This window comes from Battus philenor, unplaced genomic scaffold (assembly GCF_028537555.1).
Source record: "Battus philenor isolate CCGP_79_NKW_IND1 unplaced genomic scaffold, ilBatPhil1.0.hap1 SCAF_8, whole genome shotgun sequence".
Classification (NCBI taxonomy): domain Eukaryota; kingdom Metazoa; phylum Arthropoda; class Insecta; order Lepidoptera; family Papilionidae; genus Battus; species Battus philenor.
Genome location: NW_027181748.1, coordinates 6,041,773 through 6,068,564, shown reverse-complemented (window position 1 = coordinate 6,068,564; position 26,792 = coordinate 6,041,773). Strand labels below are relative to the sequence as shown.

The 26,792-nt window shown below is 34.3% G+C and overlaps 1 protein-coding gene across 2 annotated transcripts in view; it reads right to left on the bottom strand.

Annotated features, from left to right (window-relative positions):
• Positions 1-8,845: 8,845 nt before the first annotated feature.
• Positions 8,846-26,792, bottom strand: part of Vps13 (vacuolar protein sorting 13C) — a 56,549-nt gene continuing 38,602 nt past the window's right edge. For both annotated transcript variants that reach the window (XM_068775291.1, XM_068775292.1), the window contains 18 exons: positions 25,022-25,225; positions 24,520-24,657; positions 23,267-23,413; positions 22,331-22,479; positions 21,509-21,640; positions 20,714-20,929; positions 20,473-20,638; positions 18,920-19,142; positions 18,099-18,274; positions 17,346-17,465; positions 16,552-16,661; positions 16,082-16,277; positions 15,300-15,449; positions 14,289-14,378; positions 13,379-13,548; positions 11,688-11,814; positions 10,862-10,987; positions 8,846-10,152 (listed from right to left, as the gene is read on the bottom strand). In XM_068775291.1, the coding sequence (XP_068631392.1) occupies positions 9,952-10,152; positions 10,862-10,987; positions 11,688-11,814; positions 13,379-13,548; positions 14,289-14,378; positions 15,300-15,449; positions 16,082-16,277; positions 16,552-16,661; positions 17,346-17,465; positions 18,099-18,274; positions 18,920-19,142; positions 20,473-20,638; positions 20,714-20,929; positions 21,509-21,640; positions 22,331-22,479; positions 23,267-23,413; positions 24,520-24,657; positions 25,022-25,225 (2,841 nt within the window). In that variant the 3' untranslated portion in view covers positions 8,846-9,951. The remainder of the gene's footprint in view (positions 10,153-10,861; positions 10,988-11,687; positions 11,815-13,378; positions 13,549-14,288; positions 14,379-15,299; positions 15,450-16,081; positions 16,278-16,551; positions 16,662-17,345; positions 17,466-18,098; positions 18,275-18,919; positions 19,143-20,472; positions 20,639-20,713; positions 20,930-21,508; positions 21,641-22,330; positions 22,480-23,266; positions 23,414-24,519; positions 24,658-25,021; positions 25,226-26,792) is intronic.

The window sequence follows — 26,792 nt, the reverse complement described above, 5'->3', positions numbered from 1 at the left end:
CCTTAAAATCTGGATAGCAGACCACGGATACCAAGAAATAAAGGAATACTTAGTAACCTTGCAGCCTAGGATACAAATGCACCACATCACTAAATTTAAATTAAGTAAAAATGGCATAATCTGACATTACGTCATATTACTAACATTTCAACTCATTCTGACATAAAAATTTTGTCTCAGAAAAAAATCATTTTGTCTCAGAGAGTCGAGAGTTAAAACCTATATATAATGTCATTTAATTTTATAAAGATTTACTTATTGTTTGATTGTTATTAGTGATCTAAACTTATATCGTTTACCTTAAGAACCTAATATTAATCTAAACAATAATTGAAAATTTTTGAAAAATATGCTTATATTTGACACATTTCTCAAAATTTATAAAACATATACTGTTGAAAATTTAATAACACAAAATTACGAAGCTAACGTAATAAAAATACAGAATGATTTCATGTAGTAATCAGTAGTTATAACGAGTTGTCCAAAATTATTTGTGACTAACAGATTTATTAAATTAGATATTTTCATCCATCTTAATACGAGTATATGAATGTCGTCTCATATTTTTTAAAGATTAGCTCTCGTATCTTCCTTCTTACGACGGATCAACGTAATTAGATTAATTATCTCTATTCATGTTTCATAATGACATTATTATGTTCGCCTTATGAAGCCGAAGGCCAGACACCTGTTATAAATATTAACGACGGATTTAATATACAACTAAGCATGAAATAAAAATTGACTAAATGTATAACAGAGTGAATTCGAAAATGCACTATCGTCTTTAAAAGTATGTTATAACATACGAAATAATTTTAGGTCAATAAAATCATTTATTAAGATAAAAAGAAACGTTTTCATGATTTCAGCCGAAGAACTCTACTGCTGAAACCCAACAAAGATTTTTCGGTTAAGTGTTGATGTTTTTAAATTACATTAACACGGTCATCTGTCTACCTTATGGTTGCACTAAGCTGCACTTGCCTATATTTCTTGCAATATTGTTTCGCGAAAAAAATCTTAAAATGAATCCATAGCACTCTGGCGCTTAAGTGCTTTGTTTCCCAACTATTTTTTCTCTCTAAATGTACTTACATAACTCAAGTTTCCGACAGTAATATACTGAGATTGAACATACTTAGAGAATATACAACAGTATACATGATGATTGGTTATAGGTGTGGAAGGTTTAAAGGAATAATTGTAGGTGTAAGCACATTTTCTGTCGATGAATGTATTGTATATGTTATCTTGTCTTTAAATTAATGGTTTTAAAAATAATAAACTTTTCAAATTCTGATTTCTTTATTTTAAAATTAACTATTGTTTACTGTATCTACTCTTTGTACTGCCATAATTTACTGGCTTGTCCCATTCTGTAAGAAAATAAATTAATGTAATATATTTTAAAATTACCACTTTGTGATAGGAAATAGCAGCAAAAGCTGTCAAACTTTTTGCTGAAAAATGAGCTGTATACGTTCACCTCTTTAAAACTTTAATACATACCCATTGATTCTGTATATTAATCATAAAGAATTTAAAGATGCGTTTTCTGAAGTATAAAAATAATGAGGTTAATTCAAAAAGACTCTTTAATAAAATATTTCAATTGATCATAAGACAAAGGGTATTTCTATTGTTACGATTTAATATAAAAAATATTTGTTATAACGACAATTGTGAGGAGTCTTTGAAGAAGACCCTTATTAATTTCTATTATACACAGCTGCCCCAGTTACCTAGTATCCGATTATAATAGTGAACGTTGTCATAAAAAATTGATTTTCAAGCGAATAAGGATCCATTTATTAGGGTTATGCCCTTTTTGACTTGAATGATCTGATAGTGAAAGGGATTTTTTTCCTAGAAGACCTTTATTCAAGATCTTTACTGATATCTCAAAAATATGTATGAGTAAGGTAAAATTTCAGAAACTTTTTATACTTATAAGTAAAATTATATACATAACCCTTTTAAAGCTCATAGAAGTCCACTGCGAGGCATTGGCCTTCGCCAAAGATAGATATAGGGGGATATATCATATTCGCCACGCTTGAAAGGCGGGTTGGCGATCGCATTATATTATGGTACACAGAGGACGCTGCTACCGAAAACGCTATATCGCGCCTTTGGACAGCGCGGTTAGATAGTAATCGAGAAAATAAAAAAACATGAGCGCCGTTGCGCTACCCACCTCCATCTTGCTGCACGTTGCCCTATGTTTCGGTACAGCGGTTTTGATAGCACTGTTTTACAAATTAAAATGCAGTGATATGGTAAAATTTCTTTTGGTATATTATATTTTGTTATTACATTTTTATAGACCTATAAGACCTTTGTGTCATTTCTTATGTTATTTAATAGGTAAATTATTAAATGAAATATTTAAAAACATATATTATGAAGATTCTTAAGATTATGGATAAAGTTATGCATACAAAATCAAAGTACGGTTTCAAATACAATAGTTGTTTGTACGTTAACTAGAAGAGTTTTGCCGCAATTTCTAATGAGATTATCGGTTCACAGTACTCCTTGTCGTTCTAGTTAACGTTGCACTTTAATGTCGACAGTTTATGCAAATGTAAGTTGGATTTTCTGCGTTAATTGAGGCAATCAACTTTTTGCTAAAGAAATGCAGCGCAATTATTAAGTCTCTTTGGCGGCAGTTAACATATACAAAAAAGGTAAAAAGACTCTTATAGTCCTCGCCAACTGGTTTTAAATATTCTATACTAATAGTAAATATCATAACATCTAAAGACTAAGGTGCTTGCCTAATCAGTGTTGCCAGTGATGATATACGGATCTGGGACGTGGTCGCTTACGACTTTCTCATAATAAGGCTCAAGATTATCCTGCAATGAAGAGGGCTAGGCTTGTAGTTTTGATTCGAGGTCGAATTAGAAATGAGGAGATTCGCAAAAGAACCAAGATCTCCGACGCAGCTTGAAGAATTTGTCGCCTCAGTGGACGGAGCATATGTTTCGTGCAAACAATGGCCGTTGGGGCCGAAAGGTTCTCAAGTGCCGAGCACAAGCTGGTAGACGCGCCGTAAATAGGCCAGGCCACCCACTTCAGAACCGACGATATAGTTATGGTAGCGGAGAATCGCTACATGCGGGCAGCGCCAGACCGGTCATTGTGTCGATCTTTGTTTGACGCCTATGACTTGCAGTGAGTATCTTTCGACTGAAAAGATGAAAAATAGTTATTAATAAAGTGATTTGTATTTGGGAAAACTAATATTTGAATCTTTAATATAAAATTCTTTTTAGTATGAATTTCTGAAATATATTGTATTCGTTTTGACTATATTCAATATTGTTGGTTTGATTTCGATTATTATATATTGAAATAATTATCTCTATAGCTATTACTGGCCATGCAATTTGTCGTATATGTGGGTAGGATCTTGGTGAATATGTTTGTCATCAATAAAACATTAACACCTAAATCGTCGCTGAAACCACTACCTCCATATATATATTAGACACTAGCGTTATTTCTTTTTATGTTATCAAAGGTGCAGGAGGCAAACAGTATAATACACAAAAAATATACGCAAAATTTTGAAACATGAGATGGAAGGATTTTCCAAGATGTAAATAAAGAGTTACAAAATTTCGTCGGCAGAATAGTAGTTTTTTTTTAATCTATTATTATATTGAATGTTGAAGACGAATCACCTATCTTTATTGATATTCAATAGCCTTATTTATTAAACTAAAGATAAGGTAATCCATTCGACCTAAACTTAACATATACTACTGTGTCAAACCTTACTTTTTGACAGTGCAGTCAAAAAGTAAGGTGAAATTATCATTTAGAACTCCCGAGCATTAGGAAGACCAGTAATTTTTTTTTTCTAGATTTGTAGGACGGTTTTTAACATTTGCCAAGCGTCTCTTTGAACTCAAATGTTTGAACATCATTTGGCTCAGACCAAAACAATTTTGAAGCATGTTTTGTGTTTTAAAAGCGTCAAGTCTCAAAAACGCGTCAAAAACATGGCTCATATCGTTCCGCAACCACCGTATTCGCCTGATTTAGCTCCTTGCGTTTTCTGTCTATTCAGCAAACTCAAAAGGCAAATGCGAGGACACCGTTTTCACACAATTGATGAGATAAAAAAAAAAATTGATCGTTCCGACTGTTTCGCGGAGAGGAAAGGACGTTGGCATAAGTGCGTTTTGTCGAGGGTTTTGTTTGTTTTGTGCGTGTACGTTGAGAATTAATTTGAAAGAATAAATAAAGAATTTACATTTTATAAACTAATCCACCTTATTTTTTGATCGCTAAATTATTTACTAACATCAAACTTACTTTTTATCTGAAAATTGAATATCTAGACCTGTTATTTTTCCCGTGAAATATATCAATATCGTTGAAACACTCAATGAAGCATTTGCAGGCTTGTACAGTAAATTTATTTTTGCTATGTTCTTATATAACTTCTAAGACATCTCTTCACCCAGAAATTACCTTTCTACGCCGCATTTCAATATTACTTAACAAAGACGTGACAATTTTATTACCAAAAATTTTATTTTAAAACATCAAGTCTGAAGTCTCGACGTTTTTTTTAATGATTATATGCTATCTAATAAATTTGCGTTAACGAGTGATAGGTACATAAACCACGTTATTCCTAATGTAAAGAAAAACCCTCGAAGGAGTTAAGTAAATCTATAACATTTATAATTGTCTATAATTTGGACATTAACCGAATTCGTACAAGCGTGTTACAATCAAAGCCGGGGTATAAAGAGGTTTTATATTCTAACAATAAAACGGATACTTCGGATGATGGTTTACGTCTGCAGCGTAATTACTACTTTATGGATGTTAAAATTTAGAAGACTCGTTTTACTTAATATTAGCCTTAGAATCGATTCTGTATCCGTCTGAAGGGTATCCTTGGATATGTCAACGCTCAAAGGATTAAAGCAGCGTGATTACTCATAAAGCGGATAAATTGTATGCGCTGAAAAACGACAGCTTATTGTAAAAAGTATGTCTTTAACTAAATTCATTACATTTATACTAATGCTACTGTTATACTTTTTGTTTAATGATCGTAAAAGACTACACCATATAGTCGTTCTGATTTTCATAATTAAAAAAACTGGATCTATTAATTATCTAATTATCTTTTCTGTAAAAACAAGTTTCTATACCATTTATTATTTGAGGAAATAGCATATAAAAAGTACAATATAATATAAATAAGTAGCATATCAAGTATGTCATATCATGGCCATGTGTTTTCAATTAGTATTTAAAACAAAATCATTAATGATTCTTAACTACCCTTTCTCACAGAAAAATAAGCTGTAAGCTGCAATCCACATCACAAGCTGAAAATTGTATCCGAAAAAAAAAATTTAAATTTAAACATCTATCTTAGCCCAATAATTTATTCTTAATGTATGGAACATTGGGACGCAATAATAAATAAGAAAATTCTTATTGGCATTGCTTAAAATTTATACAAAAAATTGACACACTCACTGCAGTACGGCTTAACATTAATAACCCAGATTTGTGGTCAGGGTCCCAGAAATAACACATTCATTTGTTTGTTTTTCTTTATGCTATATCGAGCGTATATATAAATGGAATGTTTGATTTATTAACGCCGATTATGTTTTTTTTTTTAATCATAAATATTTTTATTTGGTAATCATCCTATAGTAATTTAATTATATTTATTTTTTAAATATCTTTTACATGTTTTCTACATTTGTAGAACATACACAAATATAATTTCTTTACCAAGAAGCGTATCATGATCTTATATATGTGCAAAGCCGGATCTGCTAACGTCGATTTCTTTTGTTTTTTCTAAGAGTCTATGTGATCAAATTAATAAATTTGTGCTAAAATCAGAGCTCCTCACTAGACCGTGGGTGGGGGCCCACTTCGCCCACGCACAGCTAGCCCACTGCCTGTAAGTTGAAAGCTAGTATTCATGTAACCTCTTACCACACGATTCTCATTTAAATATTTTGAAAACTCTTCGTATTCCAATAGCCTTTTCCATTACTTTTATGTCTCTAATGTAACGCAGAAGCAATTTAAGCTCTGACATCACGTTCGTTAAGCACTCATAGCGCGTGGGTTGTCGATAACTTTGATGACAAAATAATTTCTGAATTATATTGTGTGTATAGTATGATATCGATGCTTTTATCAGATTAAATGAGTTCATAGTGATACATTATCAAGCATGTAAAATATAACTTATCACAATTTTACACTGTTTTGTTTATATTAGTTTTACATTTTACATTTATCAGCTAAAAGTAGCATACTAAAAAAGACAACAGCTTGAAATATGTTATGTTACTATATTTTTTCTGATTGCAACAGGCGAAAAACTTCTGGCAGTACAGTCTGCAGGGACTGTTAGAAAATAATAATTGATTATAGTATTAAAATTTAATTTTTATAAATGGTGTACCACAATAATTGACAGTAAATAAGTTATGCATTCACTTAAAGCTATTACATCTATAAACAATCCTTCTGTACATAATTTAAAAACGCGTCACTTTTGCCGCTTTGTGGTTTGAGTTAATAGTTTCATCCCATCATTTCATCACTTAATAGGTTTGAATTTATCTGCTCATACTTAAGAGCATCGTACGCTTTGAAAAGCAACAGACTCCCACAAATTCGTCTCATATTCGCTAATGGGACGCACCGACCCCGAGGGGGATCAAGTGTCTCCTCCGAAGTGCAAGGAAGCCACCAACATTAGCCATCACACGGACTATATATATAGGATATGTTATCTGATTAACGTTATGCTGCTTGCTACTTACGGCTTAGACTTTGTACAGCTTCATCGATAATGTGTTCTCGGAAACGAGATCCGCGAGCTAAACAAGAAAGCGGCCTTCAGAAAGAAGAAACCTAAGAAAGATAGGAACTATATCGAAAGCTATACAAGCAGCCAAAACGACGGCAATTGATGAGGTATGAGGACTGCTCCCCCCAACACCACCCAAAGGGAGGAAGAAATAATATACCCAGAATCACAAAGATGTGCCACATAACATCCAAGTGGCGCACGACACACATCTAACGGACAGAACTAGCAGTGGGAGAAATTAAAATTTTTGCTCGCGGGTCTTCAATTAACGAGCTCTGTGACCGACGAAGCTGTAACAGTCTTACGAGGCTAACAGCGCGATATCTAACAGTAACTAGAGAGGGCAGCTAATGAGACCATAAGAACGGGTACTTACAACAGGCCCTTCCTGCCCTTTACGGCGGATATAACCAGCCATAATCCGGTCGTGGGAGATGTAGAAGATTATTGTAAACAAAAAGAATCAGTCTCTTCTTTTATCATTTAATTAAAATATCTAACACCTATAATCTACGACTATTTTAATCACGCTTTAAGTTTCATAATATGCTAGTATTAACATTCATAATTATATGAATGTTAAATGGGCCGCGACATTAGGCAATGATTATATGCTATATTCATCAGTTAACTATTTTTTTTACGTAATACATGTTGTGATTTAAGATGCACATTGTTTTGCACAGTATTTTACTGGTAATGTCGTCGCCTCACATGTTATACCGTATAACAACACTACATTAAGATTATGCCGTCATAAATAGTGTAAACTACAATCTGCTTCGTATATACTTTAAGTACAAATAGAAAATTAATTTGGCGACAAAGGCAAACTACGTTGATATATATCGAGAAATCGAGACCCAACAACTGTAAACATGTGTAACCGAACTCGCACTGACACGCGGACACACCCGGGAGTCACCAAACGTTGCACGGACCCCACAGCCAACTACGCTCCAGCCACTGAAGTCTACCAATTCACATCATTACAGAGTAACACCGATAGCGAAACACCCAGATCCACCCAGGAGTCCCAGAAACCCAGGCACGGCTCCCATGTTAAACATGTAGAACCGACGTCCTAGGCTATTAACAAACAAGGCCGGATCACTGATCCGGTAGGGTCCTCCGTACTCGCCTCTACAGGCCCTCCATGACCACCATCATCTCAACATGTTCTTTAAGTTATCTTTCGATGTATACATCATCATATGATAACAATCAATCTACCAATTGTGCAACTTACCCGAGCCATGGGTAAGTACTAGCCAACCGTCATCGTGCAAAATACTACGTAAGGCCTGTGACTGTCTTACCAATCGGTCACAGCACAACTCTTTCACATGGCTCCACCTTGGCACTTCTCATGCGTGCACTCAGTGCATCAACACATGCCTCCTAAACGCATATCTATCTCCTCCTGAATAATGCTCAGTCGTCATCTTTTTTCCAACCTGACGTAATTTTAATGAAAAAATGACATAGAGACAACACATTGTCAGGGTGACGGAACAGGTCTAATACATTTCATTGCACTAACCGCGCGTCCGAAGATAAAGGTGTGCCTCTAAAGGTACCGAGGAGGTTATAGTAAATAGTAATCCCATATAACCTTGTCTTTCCCCCAAACGGCAGGGAATTCAACGCATCTAGATTTCCTTCCAAAACAAAGGAAAAACCCCGAAAGAGAGATATTGTGTTTGGATTGATTGATTTCCATATAAAGTTGTTGAACGAAAACGCAATACTGCATAGGATTGTTTCATTAATATTGTTCGTATAGCATTTCATTATTAAGGTAAGGCCGACCCGCGGCTTCCGGTAAAAAGCCGTCTTTTCTAAAAACAAGCTTTCTTTTAAAGGACTGTGTTAAGAAATATTAAGAAAAAAATAAAACAACACATAGTTTCTTATACATTTTATAAGTTTAAAACCATAATACACAAAGTCCACAAAAACAACAGTTCGAAATAAAGTAGATCGTGCAATAAGCTAAAGTACAAAGGTCGTTTCACATTAAGTTAACACTGGAACATAAACTGTTTAAAAATAAATCTTATAAAACAAACTAAATTTAATGTCTCATTGTTGTCATTACTAGAGGCATGGAAAAAAGCAATGCAACGCAATTAGACGCTTAACATACGAATAAGCACGTAGTAAGCGTTGCTTATGTAAGGCACTGTTTTATTTAAAACAAAATATATTATGGAACGAAATCAATTCCAAATATGTACTCGAACTATAATTTAAAATCCATATGCTTGTACTCTTAAGTCCCAGATACATAGGCCTAACTAAAAGTTAAAAAATATAAAAATTCTTTTACAATAAACTACATGCAATACACATACTATGAATATGTACTAATCGTAAATATTAATCATACATTACGAAAAAATATAAGAGACAAAAATATATGGAACAATCATATAATTTCCTTTCGAGTATTAAAGATTTGAATAAAATATGTGAACATTACAACGAAACAATGTTTTAAACTTTACAACAGCAACAAACAGGACAACGAAATTATTGAATAATAACGGAAGACTCAACTGTTAGTAAAATCTTACAAAATCTTGTAAAAATTATAAATATGTAAATGCATTTCTGTAGTGATCACAATTGGTAACTTGTTCCACGGTATCCTATGTACCTATCGTTACTAATGTTTACATATTTATATTAAATAATAATATAAAAATACCAAAGTATAAGGAGATTAAGAGGTATAAAAAGGTTTTATTACAAATTGGGAGAATTGTTTTAATTTCGCAAACTCCATTTCAGTTCAGTTCAAGTACGCAGCCAACATCAAGCTTCGAATCACCAATACATTAATTACATATAGCACATTTGTACGTTACAGAGATTAAATAAAAAATATAGCACATTAGAAAGTCCGGAAGGCTGTTAGCTTAGCGGAAGCCTTTTGGGCTCAAGTGGTGCAAATTGCAATAGTATGCGAAGGCGAACAACGCGGTGCGAGTGTCGAATATAAGTAGAAAGAACTCGGCCAGCCACTGTGCAGGCGACATTCTTTCTACGTCCTCATGTCAATGTTGCGCACGCATCAGCCGCTCGCACTGCGTCAGCAGGTACCGCTTCTGTAGCTCGTCGTAGAGGAAGATCACCTTGCCGGACCCGGTGCTCGGGAACATACCGAGCACTTTCTTCTTGGCGGTGGGAATAAAGACTCCTTTGCTGACTGCCGTGGGGATCTCCGGGATCTCGGACCAGAGGTACGTCCACACGATCTGTTGAGAAATTTGATAAGCGGTGTAGTTGAAATGCCAACAAAATATTATCAAGTTTGTAATTATCACTATTAAGACACAGGAGTAAGAGAAAAAGAGAGTGAAAAGAGGAGAAATGGAGATGGAACGAGAAAGGGAGAAAGGGGAAAGAAATTAAGATAAAGAGAAAGCTAAACAGAAAGGGATATAAAAAGGGGTATCCTGAGTAATATAAAAACGGAGAAATTTAAAAAAGTGAAAAGTGGAAATAGAGAGGGAAGAATGTGGACGGTAATCTATCACTGACACCCAATAAAAATGATGCATCACACATATTCTATAAAACACATGAGACTTTTAGCTAGTACATAAAATACGACTAAAGTATGATATAAATTATATGGCATGAAGTACCTTCATTAATTGATATATTAAAAAATGTTACAGATATGGTTATGTAATAAATATACTGGACAAAAAACTGGATGTATAAAACAATTATAAGTCCTAGTGACAATTATTTGAACTAATTTGATCGAATTTGGCTACCAGTGATAATAATGTAAAAATTTTATCATAACCACAAGCTATATTGAAACAGGGAGACTGCACCATGATAATGTTATTTATATATCACTGTTGAATATGAACGATAAAAGTGACGAGTTAAGTACCGGTGGTTAGTTGTAGCAACGAATAGCTCTGTGTTTTGTTAAGTATGTGTGTTTACCTGCCAGCCGCCGAAGACATGGTTACGCTCGAGGTACAGCAACCGCTTGTCTGTGCACATCACCACCTCCTTGCCCGAGATCACCCACACGTGGGCCTCGTATGTGTCCGTGCTCACAAATTTACCCTGTTGCCACAAAAAAATCCACCATATTAAACATTACTTAGTACCATTATGTAACACGCAGCACTTATATTATGTAAAACAATTAATATAGTCCTGGAAAATTAAGGAAAAGGGACGTGAATATTAGTAAGCTGTGATCCAGGTAACTACGTACTTGCACTTTTACCTGAATCTCAAGGTAAAGTCGTAGCTTTAATTTCAGTGATGGCATTATAGGAGGATATTAATTTAATTTTAGTTTCTATCAAATTAAGCTTTTTTAAAATTTTTGTCAAATTCAAAATTAGTCACTGTAAAAGATTCCAAGTGTATAAATTACAAACAAAAATGTTGAAGTTTCATTTGTTGAAATCAAGTTGTATGACGGTTATATCGGTGATTAAAATATGCATTGTGCTCATTTCTTTGAATTAAAGCTTTTACACCGATTTTCAATCACACAGTTTAAAATAAAAAAAAATATATATTTATTTCACTACTAGAATAAGAAAGGCCAATAACTTTTAGCAGTCAGTCTGCAGGTAAAAACAGTAAACACGCTTTTTCTTCATAAATAACGTAAGGATAATTTAGTATTTCTAAAACCATTATTTTTTGTATAAAGTGAACTATACCTTCATTAATAGAAAATAAGATATTCATTCACTCTTTCAAAGCTTTTACACTGATAACCCAACACCCTATATATTATAAGTTATACCTTTTCAAGTTCGGAGAGCATCTTGTAGCCCTCAGCCTGAAGGCGTGAGTAAGGTCGCACGCCCGCGTCGGGTGGTAGGTAGCGAGCCGCGCGTCGCTTCGTTACTTCTTCAGACAGGTCGGCTGCCCTATTGCACACACACATTCAGTTAGTATCAAATCATTTATATCAATATATCATTATCCTCATTTAACTCCCTTTATAAATCTTACAGTGTAATTCTATTAATCCAAATAAAAATTAGTCTCCAAATAAATTGAATTCTAAACTTTACTACCTTTCATCCAATTCAGCTAATATATTTCACAACGTGTGTGTTACGAGACAAAAGTTCTTATTAACTTCTCTTCTATACAAACCTAAGTAAATTAAAACATCTGTATCGAGGTATTAAAGATTTGACGTTGACTATCTTCAGGTCTTACATAATATCATTATGTCACATTAATATTTCTTAAACCATTGAGTTTTCAATTACACCATGTAATAAACATTCGGAATGCAGACATAAATCAACCCTTTTAAGTTTTTGGAACAATAAATTATCAGCCTGTATATATTTAAAATAGGTGCTAATTCAATTTAAGTCAGTGAATGTGGAGATTTTAGTTACAATAAGGTTATAAACAAATCTAATTACTTTATTAAGTTTGAAATCGCAAAACATCATTTCTTAAAACTTTGTTATTTATTAATTAGTTATATTAGTAACATAATAATATAAACACGACATGCAAACATTAGTAAATTATTTACTCACCCATGTAATAAGTTGTCAAAATGCTAAAACTATTACCCAGGAACTACAGTAGATGTCACTACATACATATATGTCATTCAATTACCATCGCTGTTTTTCCATTGTGATTTTTCATATTCGTAACAATTAAACTTATTAATTTATTCATATTTTTTACAAATGACCCTACATTTATGGTGACTACTTGCGTATGCAATGAAAAGTATGCCAGAAAAGTCCAATTAAATAGAAATTAGAATCAGAACGATTTTTTTAACCTAAACAATTACTTTTCAACCACCCAGTGTTATTATGTGTCTACCCTACAGTAATCAGTTAACAAGTATACAATTACTATTTTTTTAAATAGACACTATAGTTATTTCCATACAATACCTAACAGAAGCTATCAGATGCACTCTGATCTTAGCGCCCAAAACAAACTTAAACTACAAACAACCAGACTTTAAAAGAAATGATAAACAAAATACGTTTTTAACTTGCGACCTTTTCACAGAAGTAAGTAGTCCTGATGTAAAGTCAACCACCCCGCTGACCGGCCGCACGACCAGACCGACGGCGCCACGTCCAAGACCCTTCATAAACCCACCAGCGCCGCTCTCATGTGCGCCCTGTATGGGCCTAGTCAAGACTCCTCGAACGCCGTCTACTACGCCCTATGCCAGCGTTACAAATAACATTAACTACTGATTTTATTTCAGTTAACCCCTTAAATTAATTAACCCGAAACCATGTTTACTTTACTTCATAGAAACCTGTTATTAATGTGTGAGTTATTCCTAATTAACAAAGTAGATTTAAAAATATCTATGGTGTACAAAAACGAAATAGACAAGCGTTTCGAGAACTAAATGAACGCCCCCTTTAACCCCGCAAAGCAGCCTGTACGAGAAAGTGCAACATGCAAACAAGCGTTTCTTCCTCAATTCACCTCTTAACAGCGTCAAGAGATCCAGACGCAAAGTCCACAACGCCAGCGGTGGGCCGCGCCACCAACCCCACGGCACCCATTCCCAATCCCTTGAAGAAACCCTCCACGCCTTGGTCACGAGCCCCCTCGAACGGCTTCATGAATACACCAGTTACGCCGTCCACTACGCCCTTGTGTTCAAAACCAATACATGTGTACATTATAATGACAGTATAAGGTGTTTCAATAAAATATTTATATTTACTCATCATTGCTTTGAATTTACGTAAATCATTATTACATTGTAAATATGGAAATGAAAATCCCAAAGCCAGTAATTTGACTTCATAGACCTGATAATGTAGTACTAGTCTAACGAATACCAGTATTTTTTTCAGATGGAATTGATTTTTACGTTGTCAGGTAATAAGCAGGACAGCCACTACTAGAATGTATACAATCTAGAAAACATATATCAATAACTCTTAATTATATAAATATAGAACATTTTACACCTGTATAAAAATTTCTTATACAGAACTTTTCCATCATCTTCATTTAACTGTAGAACATCTACTACTGGACACAGGCCTTCCCGATTTCCAATATGAACGGTTGCAGACATCCAACTGCTTCCGACGACCCTGTAGTCTGTCCATCTTGAGGATGAACGACCTATGCTGCGCTACTCGGTCCTTGAACTTTACTGCAAAGCTTTGAGGCACCAGCCACCATCTTACTCTCCACTTTATACATATAGTACCCAGCTAAAGTTTCAGGAGTCAGAATAATGTTTTTACTGAAGTTTGTAATAAAATAAAATAAAAAATAATAATTTTTTAGGTTTACGCAGAAAGAGTTTTGAGGCGACCTTAATATTTAGCACTATCAAAAGAGAATAATTCGAAAATAGATAAAAAACAAAGCATACCATTACTAAGCCTTTTCCACTTCTTGCTAGACCTTCTTGTAAGTTAGCTGGCGGTTTGTTAATATTGTCCCTTCGACGACGCTGGTAGTCCTGTTAGGATAAATAAATAAGTTTAGTTAAATATCTGTTTCATCTAATATTTAAAAAATATCACCTAATTATATGTGATATAGCTAGACTATAACAACATGACGTTAGTGATGACTTTATAATATGAAATCTAAATAACACATAACATCATATTACACGTGTTCATATTTTTGAGACAGACATGATGCTATTTAAGTAAAACAACTGTACTTGATATGGCTCCCTGAAAGTAGTCATTATCATCATTTCACCTATATGACGTTCGGGGCTGATAAAATTTTAAACAAAAATTAATCTTATTGTCATATAGGCATATGTACTATGAAATTATCTAAATAATTTTAAGTATATTTTTAAAAGGCGCTATACTCTTAGTTCTATTTGGACATGGTTAAATATCCAAAATGAAAAAAGTCTATCAACGTATCTCTTTAATTTGTCTTTATAGTTATTCATTTATTTATTTGAAATAAACAAGCCAACAAAAAAACCTATATTTACATTAGCTTAATTGGACAAAGTATAAAATTGAACGTGTTTGCCTATTGTAAGCATTCGCTATTCGCATAACATAATTATACTAACTGATTTTTAAATCTTAATAACTGAATAAAATAGAGAAAAAATGTAATCGGTTCCACAAAGTAATAGTAAAACAAGACATGAACAATGTATCTATTAGATGTTAAATTAATTATAGGCAAGACTATACTTTCTTTACTGTGATATCACATGGAAAAATTTAAGTAAATGAATTATGAAGTGTTTATGCATTACATCGCAAAAATCACTTCCTAGGACTCCAAAAACGTTAAACTCAGGTATTTCAGAATTATATTGATTGTAATTTTTTTACTAGAAATTAAATTCTATAACCACATTTGTTAGAAATGAACAGGCAAAGAGTGCATCGCAGTGTACCTTATCAAGAGAAAGTGCGGCCAAGCCGTGTCCCATGGCGCCTGTTATACGCGACACTGCACCCGCTGCGCCGCCCACTGTATGCCCCACCAGCGAACGCACGCCCAAAAGCAAACCTTCTGCGAATTCGCCTGGACCTTGGATGGCACCCTGGAAACAGATAAAATTAACCGTGTACATAACACATTCATATTCATGATCAGATAGATGCCCACGACATAGGCCTCGCCAAGAATGGCCACAACTTCCTGTGACCTGAGCTCTATCGTCGCTTCACCTAGAGGGAAGCCCATCTACACCACATTTTTATTACACAATCCATTACTACTGCTGCTTTGCACAATTACATTATTACATTCATTATATAGTAAATTATAAATTAAATAGATACGTTGTACTTATGCATGAACAAGCCTATCGCAAACCTATTAATAGATGATTGCATCGCACAACTCGAAACTTTTATTAATCTGGCAATCTTGATTTGAAACTTTCTCTGTTTATTTAGCATCTCTAGATCACATAATTTTGTATCACATACTGTCTCTACAACAAAAATAAATTACACTCAACAGTTTTTTGTGACCAGCATAGTCAATACAGGACAAACACATATCGTTTAAAAAGACATCGTTTTTTACAATTTGTAATGCTAATAAAACACATAATCGTCTATTAATAAAATGAATGTTCTCATTATCTTTTTACCACACATTAATGATTATTTACAAAAGTTTATTTCAGGAATATTTTATTTTTTCCAATAAAAAAATAGCACTCACTTGGAAAGGTTCGTAGAATAGATCTTCAACACCTTTCTTAAGTCCGATTACCAATCCGTAAGGATTTCCAATAACGTCCAACCCCAGCACCAAAACGTACAATTGTTTCAAAGCTTGTCCCGTGTAGTGGCTCTGTACTTGGCCTATCAATTCTTTCTGGGACAGGAATTCATAGTTCCTCTCGTAGTATGACAACCTATAAAAATATTTAGTATATATACTCGGCAATAGATTTGGCATGTCGGACAAAATACCACCGGTACAAGATTTTGTAGCACGTCTTTATTGCACAGTATACTAGACGAATATCAGTCGGTTACTATATTATCAAAATTAAAATTATGATCTTAAATTATTCTAGTTTTCGGATAGGTTTTAAAAGCAACTATTGTTTTAATATTTTTTTATTGGCAACTGGACTCTGCTGATAGCTATTTTATATTAAAAATAATTATTGTTACTATACTAACTTGAACACGACGTCATTCATGTCTGTCAAAGTTACACCAATGCTCTGCAACACTGTTCCAACGAATGTTGGAAGTTGTGTAGTTCCTCCCAGAGAAAACGATACATGGACCTATATGAATCTGTCGTTAGTTATATGTTCATAAGTAATGAATATAGACTTTAACGTACTAAAAGACTACTGTACCAAAAGTTCCTGTTAACGTTGATTTTAACTGTTGGTAAATGTTTTCACTAGGCATAGGTAGACCTTCCTTTCCTTAGTTATAAATTATTAATTAAAAATATTTTATTAAATAGATCTTATTACAACATTCAAAACTTTAATTTAAAATGTGTGGAACTTGGTTTGTTGGCTCATTTTCAAAGTTGATATCTAAATATACATCAAACATTTATCATTACAATTAAATTATTAAAATAATATTACCAATTTTCATTTTAAAAGAGCATCCACTGAGATTCTAGTCGGCTCTTCTCAGCGGATTGGCATTCCGAACCTGTGGTAGCTTATTACTTATAATGTTAAAATAAATAGTTATTGAAAATTGTGAATAAATATATTTTAAAATTGGACTTGAACATAAACAAAAACTAACACAAACTTCTACGAAGGAATATAAAGTGCTTCATTATACATTAAAAGGACTTAAAAATCACGAATAATAGAAAAAAACATATAAGTGTAAAGGACGGTCTTATAGCAAAATGCGAAATCTTTCAGACAACCGTTGGATAAACTTTCGTTAACAAGGACTTTTTGAGGAACAAAAGACACAAAATTTAAAAGTCATACCTTAAGTGGAGATAAGTGTAGGTTGTCATAGAAATTCTTTTGGTCGGAAGCTGCGCCCAATGCGGCCAGCGCCTCCAACGGCTGACCAGCTTTTTCTATATCCAACTGGAAGGCATCCAGCTACAACAAATAATATGCTTATATTATCTTAACCAACATAAAATCTATATAGTTTAAGTATGTAGGCTAGAGGTATTTTAATTGTTCGGTAGTTTGCAGGCCACATAGCGCACAGAACAGATGGCAGCTAGCGCAGCTTAGGGTGACACAAGGTAGACAACGAGCTTGTTAAGGTCATCGGAAGGCTCTAGGTGCAGACCGCGTCCAGCCAGCCGTATTTCTGGGAGAGGCCTAATTCCAGCAGTCTTATAAACGAACTTTTTTGAAAATTTTATGGTAACGCGCTTTCTTATAATCAAATTGTCTTTGCCCATCAGCTTTTACAAGTTCGCGAGGTGTGAGATGGCAGTTAATGGTGCTTAGCTTCCGCACAGTAACTAAAATCGATGGTTTTCACCTAAAAGCTTTGACTCGGGCCATTACACATATATAAATATTCCATTGGAAGATATCCAGACGGCAGCGTTAGTCTACGCTCCGGGGTTCTTCGATTTGGAATGTCAATCAATGTCTAGACACATAAGGCACATTCCATTTAAGGAGCGAATTCAATGGTGAAGTAGAATTTTTAAAAAAATAATTATAGAATTATATTAAAGTTTTACTTTTATGGATAATACACATGTTACTCACCGCTTCCTGTTCAGTTAGTAGCCGTTGCGGGAACATGCCCATAAGGGCATTGATAAGACCCATGTCAACCTTTACGTGGAATTCTTGGATTAGAACCTTGTAATACTTGTACTGACGAACTTTACTGTGCTCCATTATGCGTTCAACTATCGATACTTCTATGAACGGCTTCATACCTTTAAACAAATTTTAAAATAAGCTAATTGTGTAATTAATATGTATAGTATAATCATTTCTCGATGGATATAGCTTAATTGTGTCTAATACAATACCTAATACCAGTGATAACTTACGACACTGAAAGATGGCCTCTCGTAGTTTTTTTGGCAAGCTTAGTCATGTAGATGGCTATATAAGGCTATGCTGGCTACGTAAAGAACGGATGAGATCTAATGTTCTGAAGCGAAATCTACGGGACGACAAGCGCAGCGTGAGCTGTGGACCCAAGTTACCCTTGTTAAGGTCAATTCCAAATGATTTTCAGTGGACAGCTTTGAGGCGGCCCATGTCCAGTCCAATCCCACGTCTTACGGCTGTATCTATATAATTTGATCTTCCATAATAAAACCAGTACCTGGTGTGTGCATGTATTTACAAATGTCGACACTGTTGTGATCTTATAAAAACTTTTAACATTGTAAGATCAACTGTTTGATAAAAAATGTGTCTCAGAATTTTTTTGATTATTTGACAAAAACTTAATCATTTAATATCTCATTCATTGTCAAAGTAATATTTATTTATTTTGCCAACGATGTACTTTATGGTCACCCTACTAACCAGATAATTATGATTGTACCGTAGATAAGTAATTAGAATACCGTTGGGGTCGTCGTTAGCGACCGACTTGGGCGGTGGTACTGGAGCGAGGATGACAGGGAAGGTGGGCAGCGGCAGCTGCTGGTCGATCTGCAAGCGATGCAGGCGCGCGTGCAGACGCCGCGAGTGGGCCGTCAGCCCACAGCTGGCCCACAGCCCCGGCTCCAGGGTTCGACGCAGCAGGCGCGCGGACGGCTTAAGAATTCGCATCTCCTCTAAGTCCACCTGTTACACACAACTGTTTTAGTGAGGAACGAATCAAACATGCAAGTTTTAGTATTCTAGTGTGCTTTCCACGGGACAACAAAAAAGAGAGATAGACATAATAAGAAATCTGGAGTCATGATTGAAAATCAATGTTTCGCCTATTGAGTGATTTTTGTAACTGAATCACGACCCATTTCACACTAGTGCAACAAACATCAACTGTACCAAATAAAATATTTTTATTAATAATAAATATTTATTTTAGTCATTTTATGTTTTTGGTGTTGGTTTTCTTTAGTTTAATGTTTTAAATTTTTTATGTGTAATGTGTGTGAGAATGATAAGAAATATACTACATATTTCTTATCATTTATGGCGGCCTTTGTCGAAAGACAAGCTGAAAGAATTCAACAACAGTTTGCTTATTTGCGTTAACTGATTAACGTTATAAAATAATTGACAAGTAAGCGTTTTAGGTTACAAAAACAGCAGTATATACTTTTATTTTTTATTTACTTATTTCTATTACTATAACGAAATACTGACTGTATTTCGTTGTTTTATATATTTGTTGACATAAGCCAATATACTAAATTGTTTCTCTTACCAGATGCTAATGCATTAAAATGGTGAATAAAAAGCGCTATAATAATTTAAAATTCTGATGGACCTTTTTATTTAAGATGCGTATAAAATTCACAATATTTATTATGTACAACAGCAAGTTAAAAAGTTGAAGTAAAAACTATCATTTCAACTTGCCTGGCGACTACCAGGCCACATAGCGTTCAGATAGCAGGTGGCCTTAACGTTCTGTAAAGCAATCGTAACGTAGGAGGTCCATCCACAAGGCGGCTGCTTCTAACTGGTCTTTATGAAAATCTACCATAGATCATTATCGTCATTTCAGCCGTAAGACATCAACTGTCGGACATAGGCTTCTCTTTAGTCTATGAACTCTAGTGTTATTATAAATCTCTAGATATTTCCAATAAGACCAGATGGTACGACGTCCGACAACCTTTGCCTTGTTAATAGAAGTCTTACACAGCATTTGTCAGTCCCTGGTGTCTACTCTAGGCTCCAGGCTTTTGAGGCCCCAGCGGAATTCAATACAGTGTAAACCACATCTATATTATGAATTAATTGAACTGTCTGTAAAAAGAAATTACATATCTTCCTCATATCGACCTATAAGTCAAGTCATGCTTTTTATAATGTGACGCTTACCTTCGTTAATATTTTTATTGTGTAGCTAATAAAATCAAAGACTTTAAAGTGTTCAAATTACCGACGCGTATCTGCAAATAACGTCATAAACATATGAAAAAATAGATAAATTATATACCTCCATTTTGTCATCGATCAGGACTCGCGATGAAACTGGCTCATCGCTAATCATCTTTTCAGCCGTATAACGCTGATAGGCTTCCTCTAGTTGAATTAATTTCGGGCCTTCGATCTTTTTATAACGACGTCCGCCTAATTTACATTGTTCCCATATTATTCCAGAGCTAAAACAATATCGAATTAATTTTATTTTCTTACTCATTTAAGAAAATTAGAATGGCCTTAGGAGTGCCTCTTACTTGGATATGCTGACATAGACGATTTCCAAAGCTTCGGGGTCGTTGACTAGTGAAAGTCCTAGACCCTGCATTGCAAGCACGATCTCCGTGTCCAGAAATTCTGCTTCCCCGATAGTGTGTGCCCCGCTAGCCAGTAGCGGGTCCTCCGTGAACAGAATAACGCGTTGCAGACCGTCCAGGAACGACACCCAAGACAAGCTTTGTGTCTCGTTTATCCTTAATGTTACAATGAATTTTCATAATTAAATTACATATAAAATTACCTTAAATAAATTACAAATTGAGATCATATGTATATTTATCTATAATTAGTTCGTCTTAATAATATAGTGAGTCGCAACGCAATTAGACGTTGCGTTGAAAGTGTGTCTTAAAATGGTCACTGTGAACTTGACTTCCTAAATAGGAAGGATTTGAATGATTGCAGAGAATAGCTGGACTGGCTGACAATGGTCTATATAATTATTATTCAGCAAATTATAAAAGCAGCATCAAGTCAGTTAGTGTTGTCCAAATATTAACAAAAGGTCTTAAAGACACAAGTTTACAAATGGGTGTAATTTGAAATCTCACAAATCTCACATTAGAGCTTATTTCAGATTCAGTTTGAGTTAATTTCGATTCAAAAGTGTTTCTTATTATAAGTTAACCTCAGCGTTAGGTACAATGCTATTAAATGTCTTATGACAAATCTTAACTTTGTTGACAACAATATTTTCATACGAATAGAAATATCTTAGCTCCGTTAACACAGATTTAAAGAAATAAAATTATGAGTGTTTTGAGTTTACTTACATGAATTCACCGATACCGTCTTTTCTTAAATCGTTCTCGATTTCTCGCTTCTTGTGGCCTTCAAATATAAGAACCCGAGGACCCGCTGGGTTGTCCCAAGTGAAAAGCATTCGGTTCATAGGCGGTATTTTCCTAAATAAAATTATTCGATGACTTTAATATCACGAAACATAATATACATTAAAAACAACAAATAATTAATTATTGGAAAATAAAAGCAGCACTTCCCAAAGGCGCGATAATTAGAATAGGAAGAGAGGCAATATATGTAAGGATCGTGAAGAATTAAAGGACGAGAGCAAAATAAAATGTGATGAGTGAAAGAGGGTGCAGAAACAGAAATTGTAAAGACTGAGTTAGAAGAATGAAAATAATATAGTTAAAATTAAAAGTTATTACTTAATAAAGTCCCTGTCCCGAATACAATAGATGGAACGAGGGGCCCCCAATAACGGGTGCCGTTAAGAAAAAATATATCTTTAGAATAAAAATTAACTTGCTGTACCCGCTATCAGACTCCATAATATTGTAAACTTTTATTGTAAACTAACAATATAATATTTGAACGTTATTTAACTCTAAACTGCGAAGTAAGTTTGGACAATAAACGCACTGATTCTGAGCTTGTCCATAAGTGATCACTGGCACGCCAGGCAAGCCAAATTAAATGGTACCCCCCGAATGCGACGATGCAAGTTTTATTTGTATGTCAATGGGTTAATTTTATGCTAATTATTATAAATGATTGTAATGATACCATGCAATAAAACTATTTTGACTTTGAAAACAATGCTCATTACAAATAGCGTGAGGAAGACTAACTTGACGTTGACGTTCTCGCGTTCGTAGACGGTGAGCTGGTGCGGGGAGAAGTTGACGAGCAATGCGGGCGCGTGCCCGTCCCTGTACTGACGCACCGTGATGTAAGTACCGCCCTCGCTTAGCTGCACCTCCACGTGCAAACCTCCATACTGCGATAACACAATACCATGTAAAAAACAATAAATTATTTATAACAGTAAAAACTTATTCAAAACTGTTGTACCTCTTTTTTTCATAATGTTTTCACTTCCCATGATGTGACCGTCATGGGCAGTGGTTTACCTCTTAAAACAATCACAAGCTCATCAAAAAATTCAATTAAAACTTTCTGGCTCTTTGTTAGTTTAAATAAAAATAGAAAAAAAAAAAGTTATTTCCCACAGCCATGTATTCAGATGCTTTTATCAAAGTTCTCAAACACATATGAACATAATGGCTCGTCTCTTTTATTTTAGTCCAGTAGTTTTAAACCATTTCATCGAGTCAAACAATTAACAGTTGAATTTATGTGATCAGAAAATGTGGTTTGCAAAATATTTATTGTTTTGTAAGCCGAGTGACATGCGGTATCATGGTCATTTGAACATACATCTGTATACTTCAGATATTACGAGTAGTACAGTCCTCTGTGCAAGACATGTTTAAAAGAGAATGTTGCTGCGCACTACTCCAGTATATGGGGGAAATCTAACAGCAATACCCAAGATTGCCGGCATCGTCACGGGTCTGTTGGAATTTTACTAGAAGTTGGCTTAATTAATGGTAATCTCGACGCAGTGCCGCTTGGTTGCGGAAATCAGTCCGCTGAGACAAGACATGAGGAGACAAGTGGGACATAGCACCGGCTTATTCAAACCACCAGTGATGTCTATATGTGTTGAAAAATAAAGTTCGTGTCCCGTTCCTATCTGTAAATACGCCTTCTGGCAACACTACCTCATTGTTAAGTTTAAGACAGACGGTGTGCTGCTCGGTGTAGAGGAAAGGCGCAGCGTGCTCGACCGAGCCGCCCACGCGCAACAGCAATAGCTTGTCCTCTCGCTCGACCACTGGCCACAGCGCGGAACTCGACTTTTCTTCAACCTGATGACGAAAGTGAAAGTCTTAAAACTGTATATATTAATTCCTTCAATATATAATCAATTAAATTATACTTTAATGTTGCAATGAGCATCGAGGACAAATTTTATCTTGGTGGTAGTAAAAGGAATCAATAATAAATACAGATCGAAAAGCCATTTGATTTATACAGTTCCTAAATAAATTATTGATAATCACTGAAGTCAACTTTAGTTCCGTTAGGAACATTCCTTATAAAGCAGAATGAGCAACAATCGACCCGCTAAACATGTTCATGCGGCCCGCAAAGCATTTCTAATTTGATTCGACTCTCATCAATATTTTATAATAAAACAATTATAATGAAATAGTGGTAAATGTTAAACCGAAATAATTAATTAATTATAACCATGTAATAATATCGCTACATAAAAAGCCGCCATATGTGTTGTCACCACGCTCCACCGTTTGCTCGTCTCGCTCCCTCGTCTCGCTCACTCGCACGGCGCGCACTATACGCGCTCTTGCTTGCGCCTCGGCAAGGAGCCGAGGCGCAGCACGTACGCCCGCCGGCCGTTGGAGTTCTCGAGAGTCGGATTTGAGCCATGGTTCGATGCGGAACCGCGCGTAGGCGAATTATTTATTTTTCCGCGCACAAATTGTTTTAATAATTAAATAAACGTTTTTCAAAATAACAACCACCAATTAAAAGTGAATGATCCACGATTAGGAAAGTGCACACGCATTTTATATACGCCTGTGTCGATAAAACCGTGCATAATTCCTTTTTCTTTTGCATTAAATTTGCTTATTATAATATTTATTACAAATAAAATTTTGTAAATTATTTATACATAACTACATTATGCGCACGGCACGCCAAAAAAATATTAATTGGCCCGTTGATTAAAAATGTTGCACACTCCAGTTATAACTGCAAATATTGTCATTTATATAGCTTTTTATTCACTATTAAATAATATTCCAGTGCGCAACCGTTGGACCCTAAAACACAATAATTCACAGCGACACAAGGATTTCAAGACACGTTTTAACTGTTTACGTCATTAAAGCATAATGAAACGAAAATATAAGTGTTATTAACATTTATCAAAAACAACCATAGTTACCTCACGCCATGGATCACCCGAACGATGCAGTTCTTGATATTGAATAGGAAAAGGTGCTTCATTTATGATTAGGAAGAACGGTGTGAATATCACCATCTTTGTCAAACTGTTGAACGTCAATTGATTGGTGACTGCAACCTGCATTCAGAACATGGTAGATATATCTTTAAAACATGTATATGTAAAAACGTCTGAAAATTTATTATTAAATCGAATATATTTTCGAAATAAAAATCATTCATTCATCATTTCAGCCGCAGGACGCCCACAAGTGGACATTGCGTCCCCCTAGATTTCCAATAGGACTGGTTGGAAGGTGAAAAGGTTGCCTGTCCACCTTATGATTAGACGTTCTACGTTGTGCTATATTCGACAGAACATGAATTAGATATTTTATTTGAAACAATAGGTGCAAAATTTCATCTTATCTCATGTTGCTGGTAACAACACAATCTAAAATAGTTCAATATAAAAATGAGTGCTGTTGGAAATAAAGCTTTACCTGATATGTACGTCCCTCATTCTTGCATATAACAACACCTGAACTGCCGGGCACGTCCAGAGAAAACTTGTCTGACCACTCTCCAAACTCCACTCTGATTGCAGCTTTCTTCTTACCAAAGAAATTCTTAGCACGGAAGGAAAACAGAATAGGCTCCTTGTAGTCCTTCGGGTGGAAGATTACATTACCCGTTTCATCAGCACTCTGAAGTAGCAAAAATATTAATTTTAACAAATTGATAGTTAAGGTGTTGCAAGAAATAAAAATTATAAACTAGAATCCAACTTGTGAGAAACTTTTAACATGTAAAAAAATATAAATAAAAATTTTGATATAAACATGCAATATTTTTAAAAATAGAACACTGCCCCAATGTTATTTTTAGCTTTTTCATGCACCATGCATCATGCTTATAAAAATTTAGATATAAACTTATGTGACTTCACTTTAAATATTTAACGTAATGGAATCGCAAATGAAGTATTGCTCTTCGATAGTAAAATTATACACCAACTACACAAGACGTAAAGTGTTATTATTAACTATATAAAGGTGTCTCAAAAATCAAACTGAAATCAGATGGTAAGAGAGATGTGACTAACTCAGTGCCTAAACCCAGAATGTTTATCAAAAAACAAATTGTCATTTAAAAAAGTTTAATGTATTAATAATTTTGAATATAAGGTTTACCAAAAAGTGATTTTTTTTTTCAAAATTTCATTGCAGTTTAAATTCTCTCATGAGCCTCTTACAGGCGTTAACATGAAAGTAAAGAAATAATTTATTATCATAGTAGCATAAAGGACATTACATGATGCTTAAAACTCTTTCACTTTTTTTTAAGTGTTTTTGTTTAATTTTTTAAAAAATGTAATTCAGATTCACTAAAAATTTTCAAAAATTAACAGCTAACTATCTTACGAGACGTTCTCGGTTTGAAAGTTTTTAAGAAATATAAGGGACAGTCCGTATATCTGGCCCTTTTTACTAAGAAAATAAAACTTGAAATATAATTGATTCTATTTTAAGCATACAATAATGTTTATTTTTATATTAAACCATCAGCCTGTCTTTATAATCAATTACATTTAACCAAGAAATTATTCATTGTATAAATTTTATTTAGCAACAATATTTTTTTGTTAGAAACAATCTAGTTCAGATCTAGTTAATGTATTATGTGTGATATATACTTTAATATAACAATCGAAATACCGTTGACATGATTTACAAAATAGTGCATAATAATTAAAATGGAGCCTGCACTCACCAAGCACGTGTGAAGTCTAATTAATTCACAGCAACGTGAATGAGCAATCTGCCAAAAAACTCAAAGTTATGGCGCCGTATAATGAGTGCACTCACCACATTCTAAACACAATACGATCGTATTACAATCTAATGTTCGAACTAAGTTAAATATTTAAAATGATTTTCTTTAAAAAAACATGCAATATGGACTATTATCTTTGTATGCGCTACAAAGATACTACATCGTTGTATGCGCTATGTCGAGATATTACTTGCTTTAAAATTATCACCAAAAGTTTTATATCAAATTGCAAATGTCCACCAGTGTCAATATAAATTTGATTATTGCAAGCCTCGAGATAGCATAAGTTGTTAATGAAATGCAAAGCCGAAACTACACAAATTATCTGCCTTAATATTTTGTATTATAAAATCTATTTGAAACCAAAAAAACTTAACGAGAATATTTATCAAAATTGTACTATTGTTAATAAGAATTATTTCGAAGCGTAAGAAAATT